This window comes from Buteo buteo, chromosome 11, assembly GCF_964188355.1.
Source record: "Buteo buteo chromosome 11, bButBut1.hap1.1, whole genome shotgun sequence".
Taxonomy (NCBI): domain Eukaryota; kingdom Metazoa; phylum Chordata; class Aves; order Accipitriformes; family Accipitridae; genus Buteo; species Buteo buteo.
Window position 1 is genome coordinate 7,138,700 of NC_134181.1, and position 12,247 is coordinate 7,150,946.

A 12,247-nucleotide genomic window follows, 5' to 3' on the forward strand; every position below is an offset into this window, starting at 1 on the left:
ATATTCGGAGCCTTTGCCTAGGGGAACTGCAATGGAGAAATTCCTTTCCTACTACACAGGCACAACACTGCTCTGCAGGGGCAAGCCATCTCTTCAGTACTGGGGCAGGGAGCACCAGGACAGCCAGTATCCCTTTGTAGATCGTGCCTCTGCTCAGTAATTAACACCATTAGATCAACACCACTATTTGGGATGGGATGAACTATTCGACACGAGTAGACAATCAGATTCTAAATGACACTGTTACAAAGTCATTATCATAAAAAATTGCCAAGACGGTTGTTTTATTTGAAGTGCTAAATTAGTTTTCTTGTACTGGTAGTATTCATCATAATGTAAGTTTGACATTTCAGGACAACATTTTAATAGTAATGCTGTTCAGTGGAAAGAAATAGTGTTTCCAATTTTCTAGCAAAATGAAAAAACCCTAATTACATTCATTAATAGATTACAGTGACAGGCAAGATAACCCTAAAAAAACCCCTACATTCAAGAGTGTTGAATTTAAGTGAAAACTTTAATCTTAGTATTTCCAAGTATTCTTATGCTCTAGCTTGTAAATTTTAAATGTTCTTCAATGTTTTTTACATAACGGTGGGTATAGCATTCAAACAGAAATCAGAAACAATCTGCCAGTTCAGCACAAGGATTTTCAAATCTGTTCTTTTTATATAAAGTTTGGTGCTCAACACTTGAGTAAATACTTTCATAGCCAGTTAGGAGTCTCACCAGCCATTTGCATATGCACAGTCATCTATTAGAAACAAAAGAAACTAGCAATGGTGTGATCAAACATTAAAAATAAGCTCACAGTAAGTTTCAACTCCTATGCCTGCTTAACATTCTTCTGAATTGATAGCAATATCCATCTTAAATGCATTAAAGTTGAAAATACCACCCACCAAAGCAGCACGTGTATGAGAACTCCATTTTTGGAAATGTCAACTCTTAAGACAATACTGCTATAAAAAATGGAAAACCACAGAACTAGCAAATCAATCCTGTGTATTTGGGACAAGTAGATCTTGTTTTTCAAGACAAACAATTCTCTCTGTATCTCAAAAATGACTTTACTTTTATATAAGATGCATCATCCAACATTGCTATCTCTATATCATTTCAATGTGATGCTTTTGCAATTAATAAAATTCCTCAACTACCTTCTATTGATTTTTTTGGCATGCACAGAAGACTGTGCTATATTCATAGTGATATTTACTAACTGCAAAAACATGTTGTCACTAAAATAATGGATAGAATTTGACTATGATGTTTATATTTACTGTCATGCTCCTTGCTAAAAAAGGATTGATGCTACTACTCCAACAGCTTCGTAGAAACAGCAAACTAAAGATGTTGGAAAATCCAAATGACTCAAGTATTGTAAGTCACAAAGGAAACTTTAAAAGCTAAGTAAATTCAGAAATTCTCTGATTACAAACCCTCATACAGATTATTGCAAAACTATTAAGTATTGCATCATTTGCTGTGCATTTTTACACTGAACTAAGCATGATAAATTCAGTAATATGTTTACTTTCCCCCCTGAAGAGAATGAGTACATTCTGCCACTTTATGACAAGTAAATCATACAAATTCAGGCCATATAACACATAACAAAACATGGAACCATATTATTATTTCAACTATATTTAATATTTCAAGTTCTTTTTTGCCAAATCTTCCTCCTCTATTCTTAAATATAATTCTTGAATCATATAAACATTTAAAATGACTCTTCAAGACATTACCTTCAAGGTATTTAACATACAATCATACATTTGTGCTTTCTTCCTGTTTTGAGAAAGGTAAGAAACCACAGACCTAAGGACTAAGACAGTAGGTTAAAAAGAGGAGAGGCAGAAGGGCACATCATCTCACACTGATACTGGCAGTAAAACCTACATAAAATTAAGGACAACTTTTTGGTTTTGTTAATTTTTCTGGAACATATATTCCCTCTTTCTTCCCTTTCTTTAGAAACACATACACTCTTACCTAGAAAGAAGGCACAGGCACAGTAAAAAAAAATTAGGACTACAGTAGAAAGAAGCTCAGGATTTGAACAGTCTCTAACTCTAGCTTTTTCAGTAACTCTCAGAGAGTGATATACAATGGGAGCTACTGAACTACAAAATACTAGTGAATATCCAGTGGAAAAACTAAACACACTCCCTAAGACAGTCTCATCAACCACAGACCTATTTTCCTCCACATGGGAATCTAGCCAATGCTCCAAGCTGGCCAAGGAATATCTTGCAGTTTGAGTCTTGCCTTTAGAAAAAAGAAAACTACCACAGTCATATCCGTAACACCAAAGAAAAGCCCCAAAACCAACAAATCCAACCCAGTAAGTTCCCTCACACTTTCCTCAGGAGAAAAAAAGATACCTATATATACAGCAAACTTTGGAATAAAGAACTGACAAGAACTAGAAACACTATTAGTATCACAGTGGGATACCTCCCAAAAGCCTAGAAATATGAATTTTCTATATATACACGTACATTTCCAATAGCTTTCCTGGAAGGAAGTTTTGGGGAATGTTAATTTGGTTATGCAGTTATCATGTCCAGGGAATGCCAACATGATGATGAATGACATGTCACACACAAAAAACAAACAGATGAATCACTTTTTCAGGAAAACAGACTCTTACTGTGTTCACCTATCCAGGAATATTAAATATATTAAAAACCCAAGTATAATTTTCATTTTAGATAGATAGATAGGTACATACACATACATATATATGTAAAAATAGTGAGAATACTGAAAAAACATTATGTAGTACTCTGCATTTGATATACTGTATTATTTTTGGACCTTGCAAATATACTTTTTTAATGACTTTGCTCTAAAAGAAGGGACTTTCTAGCTCAGATTACTTGGACACTCTTACTGTTTACTCTTCCATCTTTTTTGTAAAGTCAGAAGAGATTTCCCTGAGAACTTCAAATAAATAAGATATCCAGCTGCACAAACACTATACATTCTGTTAGATTACTTTGGCTTCCTAAGGAATATTTGACTTTCTCTGAATGTAAATGATTAAAGAGAATCCATCATATGAAACTGATTGGTGAACTGTTTAAAGTGGTATGGCACCTCTTCAAAGATGATATAGAGAGAAATGAAAAGACCATGTTATGATAAAGCATCTCAGATATCCAAGGAGTTCTAGGGAAACGTTAATGTAACTAAGCACTGCATCCCCCAATTAAGAAATAATATTTAAATGATAGTTCCATAAAATAGGATCTACACTGCATTCTTTTTTAAACAATTTGGTATTTCATCTATTCTAAATACAGCCAATAAAAGCTTGGGGTTTCCTGAACATCTGTCCATTCATAAATAGCAACTTCAAAAAAATGTAAGGAAAGATAAACCATGTTCTAGAATCCACAAAATTTATATTTCTCTGTGAGTTATGCTCACAAAATGACACGGGTTAACAATGTTCAGTTATGTAATTTCATTAATTTTACCATTTACAGTTTTAAATCTGGGCATAGGATTTTAACTTCTAGAGGTCAAAGAAACAAAAACTAAACTTTTTGCAAAAAACATTGCTTTTACTGAACTTTAGATGTGTGGATCAGCAACTCTATTTCCTAAAGAGCTAGCTAGAAGGCTTAGTATCAGCAGGTATGCATGTGCATATAAAAGACAAGGAAGAAAGAACTACGAGGAAAGAAAAGATGCACTACTGCTACGTCAAGTGACATGGACAAGAAGGCCTCAGTTCAAAGTTTAGTGATACAGGAGGAGTTTGAATTTCATTACTCCTCATTTAAGGAATAAACAGCAGATACACTTTTTTTTTAAATAGCCAAAAATTATTCTGTTCTTGGACTCTAAACTCAGTAAGAAACTTGATCTTAGAGAAGAAAATTGAGAAAGTGAAATGCACACTAATGAAGCACAATTACTTCTTACAGCCATTCATTCATAACCCTCCCACACTCCTCCATCATTGAGGTCTTCTCACAGCTTCTAAAATTTGGCAGACGGCAACAGTTTGAAGTGGAACCGGATTTGCCATCTTACATCTTAACCCACACGGAATTTGTTTTTTGCATTTCATATCACTGATAGCACCATTATTTCAGTAGCTGAAAATACCTGGTTCAATTGAAGTGCTTTGTATAATTTGTGTTTGGCTGTACTTAATTTACTTGCTAGCTTTACAGCATAGTTGCTATGTCTGTCCAAAAAGTTAAAAATCATTAATTAAAAAGAGTTTTTAAGGACTAGTTTTTTATAAAAAGTGATTGGAAACTCATTGCTACGTAAAAAGTCAAGTTTTATAACTGTGAATATTTGAGACCACCTTTCTAGAATGCTAGCAACAGATCATTGGATCATCATAAATGAACTACAGCGCATTGACTCTGCTTTTGATTATAGTTATCTCATTCATAAAAATGTTATCTCCAGTACTCTCTTGTTATTAAAGAAAATTAATAATCCTGTGATTTATGTGCTAGCTGGTAACTAAGGAGGTCTGGATCCTACTGTGTTATTTACAACAAACTGTCTAGAGTGACCTTGCTCAGGCACATAAATGAGAAACTGTGGGGTCGCAAGCAGGGTTGAGTCACCTCATCTGCAGTAACTGTAACCAGAGAGCTCTGATATGCAGCGAGGGGCACCCGGAGGGCTCTGGAGTGCAGCGAGGGGCACCCGGAGGGCTCTGCAACAAAGCAAAAGGCACTGGAGGACTTTGGGGCATGCTTACATTTGGTCTTCAGCAATGCACGGTAATTTCAGCCAGCAATTTTCACTGCTGGCTAGGCTACAAAGTCATCAAAGATTAAACCCTTACTAGGCAAGAAGTAGAGAATTATTCTATGAAAATCCCTTTTGTTTACCAGACCTTCTTAAAATTATTAATATAACAATATACTAGCATAAACTGAAGACTGCTTAAGAGGGGGAGAAGGAAGACCAGTAGCAAAGGTAAAAATTACTACCTTAGTATGGAGATACATTAAGAGGACTATGGCCGGCACATATCATAAAACTGGTTTAGACCATAGCTGTCATTTTCCGAAGTTAACAGCCACAGGTTTGCATTAGCACCAAATAAATGCATGAAAAAAAGTAGAGGCAATCTGTTTCAGTTTTTAAAAAGATCTTCAAGACATTTAAGTTCAATTGCCTGTTTAAACAGAAAATCACTAAATTTTAACCTAGATTATTCCCAGCAAAAGTTACTGTTGTTACCTAAAGATAGAAAAAGAATATGATCGTGCACATTTACTTTTTGGTTTATACAACTCAAGTATGTAACAGATTCAGAAAAGTTCCTTACTGTGTGTTTTCCCCTACATTCCCTTTCCCAATCTATTATTTTTAACAAAGCTATATGATAAATGCTTTCCTGTTTTCTTAATAATGCTTGTCAAAAAATATTAGATTTATGTAAACTACACAAGAAAAATCTTTTTTGTGTGGCCACAAAACCAGAAGTGTCGCAAACCTGTCCATAAACACAGTTTTAACATTATACCTATGTGGCAAAGTAGCATACACCCACTTTTGAGAGAGGAGAACGCATTTCTAATCAGTCAGGAGAAGGAAGGGAGGCCAAGAGGTTGTACATATAAATCCAGAATATTATCTCGTGCTGCTATTAGCTATTTTGTTCCCTGACAAAACAGAACAAAAACATGAAAATGATTTTTCACAGAGCACTGTGAAAATATAGACTACCATATGGAGAAGCCTTTTTTTCGACAAACTTTAAATTTTCATCCTACTTCCACATCTCTCTGTAATATCTGACATTGAAAAAAAGAATACCTGTACAGCAATATGCAAAATAAATGCAAACATAAAAATCAAAAAACCCTCAGAACCTCAGAATTTCAAGCATTTTGAAAGTACTGAATTTCACTACCTAAGCACCTAAAAAAAAAAAATCTTTTTTTACAGTCTCTTCAAATTCACAGTTCTAAATTTTAGTCATCTTGGCCCATGGAAAATCAATACCTTACTTGTTTTCAGTTATTGCAGTAGATAATCAATTTTTGCAGCAAATAAAACAAATGATGATGTTTCAGTATGAGAAAGACCTCAAGAACACTACCCACAAGGATGAGGCAAATTCCTAATAGCAAGTATAGTAATGACATAAAAAAACAAAGGTAAAGGGACAAAAAAAAGGGCTAAATATCCTGTTCAGCTGTTTCTGTCAGATTGCAACATCTTGCCTGTCACCCAAGCACCTCAACTCTCGTAATACAACAGAAATTTCCTTCCTTATGGTTTCTCAAATACATTCTGAGCAGATCAATGCTGCATAACACCTCAGAGACACCATGGCACTTCAGCTGCAGTTTAGCTGTGCAAGTGATGATGAGTAAAAGACAAAGAATAAGAATAAGGAAAAAACGGGAACTTGAAATCTTCTTTGGAGGACTGCAAAAGAACACAGGAAAAAAAGCACAGTAAAGGAAAGTCTGGGACTTTCAGACAAGAAATTATGGAAGCATCATACCACAGTGAAAAAATAAAAAGGATTTACTTTTAAAACCTTTTGTTAAGAACTCATTATTTTATTTGTAACGCGGCTTATACCAATACCCCCCCCCCATTATTCAATAAGGAGGTCTGTTTCTAGCCAGTGAAACAATCTGAAACAAGAAATGAAAATAACTGAATGCAAGACTGACTTTCTGCAAGTTTCAGAAAGAAATATTCTGTTCTATGCTGTTAACTACCTATGAGGCCAATCTTTTTCAGATTTCAGGCAGGAGGCGATAAGGTATCAGACAGGGCTGGATGTGAGGTTGCACAGAAAGTTAGCATTTGTGGGCAATTCAGACCTGTACGTAGACATTCCACAAGGTGTATATATAGCTTTCTAATCCAGGAAGGCTTTTTCAGTCTGAAAAATAGGGAAATATGCTTTTTAATTTCAAATTCTAATTTAATTACATATAAATATGTAATATAAAAACATTATGGACCAAATTTTTCCCTGCCTTGCAGCCCACATACTTGGCAGGGCATCCTGAAATTCTGCAAGGATCTAGGGGGAGAGGAAGAAATTCCTCACTACCTCCACAAAACTATAGGACATAACAGATCTACTCCACAAGCAGCTACGGGGTGTGCTGGACACAGCAAATTCCATGGCCATTGCTCCCCCGGAGCACCGCTCTACACACTGAGACCCTGAGCTCTTCTGTTGGGTTCATGGATACGTTTTCATAAAGACTTTCCATTCCTGTGGTGTAGACTATGGGGGATGGATTTAATTTGCCCTCATATTTCATGCCACATTTATTTTAGCAGGAAGTTAAAATATGTATCATTTAAATGTAAGTTTGATAATAAACTAGCTTATATTACATTTTATTACTAGATAGGACACAGAATTTCTAAGTGCATAGAAGAATTTTTGCACCATCCTTCCAAAATGTTTAACAACTACTTTGGAGGCATTTCTTACCGTTCTATTACAACCAATCAAAATATTCTTCCACATATGGCTTCTTTCCTTTTACCCAATTCAGTCAATTTTAAATAACAGTATTCTGCAAAGAAGTGTATGTTATCGGGGTTCAATAAAATAACTGTCCTTCCATGTTACTAGAGGTACAGTCCACAAACCTGTGTGTTAAAAAAGACAGCTGTTGCTTAGCATTGCTTTAACGTTTACACTTTAGGCATTAATCCATAAAACAGGAGACGTGCGTATGTGATTTATACACTCTCTACAACAACTGCTAATATCCAGTAGATAGATAGTCCCCTTTCACTCTCCTCTTTCACTTCCTGCCCAAAACTCAATTTGAGAAAAGAAACTGCCATTTTGATCAAATCTAAACTGTGAGGCTCTTTTCAAAAAGAACTGCCTGTTGCTTTTCAAGAAACCCCAGTGCATTTTCAGGAATGTCTTGGGGAGGAAATACAGGCCAAATTCTACGCTGAAACACGCATATACCCACCCTACCCATGACTGCTCTTGGAGCTGAACGTCCACAGCTGAGGGCAGAATCTGGCCTGAACTGTGAATTCAGTAATGGAAGCCAACATCAACTCAACACAGCCCACACAGATCTTTGGACAGCAAAAAATGTTTACTTAAGGAGGGAATACTATCCCCAGCTCTAAGGGTTATTTCAGCTTCTTTAGCAAAGAACTGGGGAGAAGGAGAAGAGATGATGAGACTGCAGGGCCTCTTTTGGGCTTCCATCAAAAGCAAACAGATGTGATCATTAGGTAGAAGAAAGTCACTCCTATAGATGCAGCTTCATTTCTTGCCAGAGTTGCATTTCTAAGTTGATATTAGGTGTGAGTGCAAATCATCACATGAAATTTAAATTTAAACACTTCCAACATATGGCACAAGTAAAATCATTGAAGCAGTTGTAGGCACAGGGGTTTCCTCCTGCCCATACAAGCATCGCAATACATGCCAACTGCCTAAAACACCCCCGGGATAGTATCAGAATGACAAGAATTCATTGTTTTCTGTAAAACTAAGACGTAGAGAAGACTTTGGGGCCCTTAAAAATATTCCTTATAATTCTCAATACCAAATACTTTAAATACAAAATCCAGTTCTGAGAAGCTACTATCTTTGGGGGAGGAGGGAGAAATCAAAGAGCAGTTCAAGCATCAGTCTCTTACACAGTGAAAAATTAAGGGCAGAATGGTCTTACTGCAGCTAACTGTCTGTTTAAAGGTGACAGGCTGAGCTCTTCTAGTTGGAATTTATCTCTCAGCAACAGAATCAATGTTTTATTCCCAACCATTAAAAGGGGTAACACATCTGCTAAAACTCTAGCACAATGGCTGGCTTTGCACTGCAACAGGAAATGTAACCCAATAGTCTCAGAACTTCAACAAACCCTAGCCATTTCTTAATGTAAAAGGATTTGAAAATTCACTTCACTGAAACATCTGTTAAGCTCTGTCTACTCTAACACATGATATTCTTTCTGCTCTCCTACCTGCCAACAAAAATATTTGGTTCTATGTAAGACTATCACAAGTGTGTTATAATGGCACTCTGCTTCTAATTTTATATGCCATTGTACACTCACAAAATCACCTGGGGGTGACACTAGATAACATACTCGGTGTATGCTCAAAACTTACAATAAATGTATTTAATTTTAATCTTGTATGTAAGTAGTAACAAATCAGATGGATTCTGAATGACTAGCATTAATTTAAAACAAAAGAAACAACTTAGTCAAACTATTCTTGAGCCAACCTTCAAGAAGAGAAAGAAAAGGGGAGGGAGAAAGAGAGAAGCAGAAAAAGAGGGCAAAAGAGCATGAAAGAGAGAGGTAAAAAGAAAAAAAAAAAGTAGGAAAAAAGCCCAAGGAACCAAAACCCTAAAGCTTTACAACAAACCAGCTAACCATGTGCGTGGCCTACACCGTTACTTTCAGAGCTTCTCTTCCAATCTGTTATTTACAGTGGCCGCTTGTTTCAATTGACATTTAATTATACCATAAGCATCTCCAATTTACTGAGTAACTATATAGCGGTAAGTAAGAGAGGCCCTTTGAACATTAGTAGAGCTACAGTTACTACAATAATAAAATGGTAATTTATTTGCAACTATTGCTTTCTACAAAAAAATACTTGTTCTCCATTTCTGTCTAGCAAATCCTTCTAGCTTTTAGATCTTGAAAGAGGTGGGTGGGAAAAAAGGATTAGTCTTTCAGTTTCCAGTGCTCTACTTAACAAAAGTACTTCTTGTATACCTATAACAATCAGTGACTTAAATATTGTGTTATGTTTCAAAAGCTGACCAGACAGCTCTCTGTTACGCAGCAGAAGAGTTCACTATAAGCTGTACAAACATACAATTTTTATGCTCATATGTTCATAAAATAGGTTTGGAAAATGTGAAGTTGCATTTCTTCTGCAGTAACGTATGACCATTTACAGAAGCAACTAAAATTATGCCTCTAAAAGCCTCACACTTGAAAGACAGATAAACCTTACCTACGTATATTTGTTGGTTTAGGAAAACCAGATTCTAAGTGATCTGCAAACCTTTTCATTAAGCAGAAATTTAAACTTGCCTGACTTCGTAAAGTGCCCTAATTACTGAAATTTCATCACCGTAGTCGCAGCAAATAACAGCAAACACGTAAGTAGAAGTGTGATATTGGAATACTCATTCTCAGTGCTTCAGGGAATCAGCTAAAACTGAACAGCTACCAGCAGTGTTTCCTAAGCTAAATTCTGTCATGCTGAATATCCCAAGTACCACGCGCCAGAGGCTGCATGACCTCTCCCCAAAATGGCAATTCACAGTATGCAACAGTATGCATTTCTGAAGAAAATACTACATCCTCATCAACCAAAGTGGAGCTATTCAACATTCAAGAACTGAATAATTACATTAAAAAAAAAAAATAAAAAAAAATCAGATATACAATGTATACTTCTTCACTGTTGGAAACAAAACAAAATAATTACTAAACTGTTATTATTTCTAGTAAGTAAACTTTAAATACATGATTTTATAACTACCACAGAAAATGATGACAACTAAGTGAAAGGCGTGAAGACTAATTTCTCAGTAGCAACTTGCAGCCAGGACAGAACGTAAGAATTATATTGTTCTGGAAAAAACTAGTAGAGAAAACAATGTATTTTCTAATTTTCTCCTGCATCCTGCTTCAAAATTTCCAAAAGAGCTGAAAATCTGAGTATTATTCTGAGCTATCCACCACTCTCAGAACACCTAGTAAGTCTATCTTTGTGAAATACAAATTAAAGATTTAATTATTTTTTATTACAGCTTTTACTATAATAATATGAAAAGGCCCCAGTTAGAATCAAGTACGTGCAGCTGCAGTCTGTGTGTATGTGTGTGTATATACATATATGTGCACGCATCCATACAGTCTCCAGGAGCCTCTACAGTTCAAAACATAGCAAAGAGCTTCAAACTGGCTCCAGAAGGATTAGGCTTTCCATGTACCACAATGCTGCAGCAGCTAAAGGTACTGCCTCAGACATCAAAACTGGTACAGGCGTATCTGCGTGGCACCTTGCCTGAACTGCTAAAACCATACCTCTCTCCACATAACCTTGAGATGGATCTCTCAATTCCAGTTATGGATCCAGCTCAGTGGCAACTGCTTAAAATGCTGCTGCATCATGCTGCATTGTGCAATGCAGACATCCTTGCAAAACACAGGAACGTACAGTTCACAACCTTGGGACTGCAGCTTTAAGCTTTAAGATACATGCCCAGTATTCTGACCAAAACACTCATCTAAACTCTGGGGTGAACTGCCACAGAAATACTGAGAGGAAGCCCACAAAAAGATCCTCAAAAAAGTCTATTCCGGGTTCGTGACAGAACAATCCCTAAAAAAGGAGGAGGAGCAAATCATTTGCTCCCAACAAATCTTAAAATAGAAAAACTCTTACACCGACGATGTTGAGAATTTCAGCTCAGCTTGTTTGCATACCCAGGAAGGGGCACCTGTCTAGTTTTACTGGCAACTGAAACATTGGTAAGATTCAGGGGAACATAACAATTCATATCAGAATAAGAGTTATACAACTGATACTTACCCTCAACCCATACCCTTCATTATAACATTCAAATAACCTCAGTGAAACCCATACAAACACAAAGGACTTAATTAAGTGATTGGGCTTGAACTAGAGTGCACTATTATTCAGTGCTGATACTTTTTGTACTATATTTTGTATTCTCTTTTATGTACCACCCATAAATAAATAGATACTACAAAAAAATCTATCAATTGTTTTAAAGAATTCAAAATGAACTTCAGTGGTTTATTTTGTTCCTTAGAGGATGAGATTATCTGAGCAACAAACACAAAAGGTTCCTTTGTGAAAATATGTCAGAGCACATAAAACTAACAATTCATAAAAGTTCCACAGACTGGATCCTTTTCACAGGACGCTGATAACATTCACTTATCCATTCTCAGGAGAACTTCAAGAATTTGTTTTACAAACTATCCCTAACACAGCAGAGACATGGCTTTAAAGGTCTGGTCAAAAAACGTGCTGCTGAAAGATATTATTACTTGTCCCAAGGTGCCAGAATGCTCACTTACCAATCTCATGGACATAAATAGGTTTTGCATATGTACAAGGCTGCAAACTACAGGCAGAGGTTAGAGGTGTGAAGGCACACTGTCAGTGTACCACACTAGAGTGTCTGTATTTTTGCTCCATAGGTCTTACTGAAGATCCAGTATTGTCTAAGAAGCTGTCC

General features: G+C 36.1%; 1 protein-coding gene across 9 annotated transcripts in view; it reads right to left on the bottom strand.

The window, feature by feature from the left end:
- Positions 1-12,247, bottom strand: part of WWOX (WW domain containing oxidoreductase) — a 535,055-nt gene that overhangs the window by 383,115 nt on the left and 139,693 nt on the right. Inside the window, exon 9 of one of the 9 annotated variants that reach the window (XM_075039978.1) lies at positions 6,859-6,898. The exons of the other annotated variants lie outside the window; for them this stretch is intronic. Within the exon in view, the coding sequence (XP_074896079.1) occupies positions 6,875-6,898 (24 nt within the window). The 3' untranslated portion in view covers positions 6,859-6,874. Of the gene's footprint in view, positions 1-6,858; positions 6,899-12,247 lie in introns of those variants that run through there. 9 annotated transcript variants of the gene reach the window in all.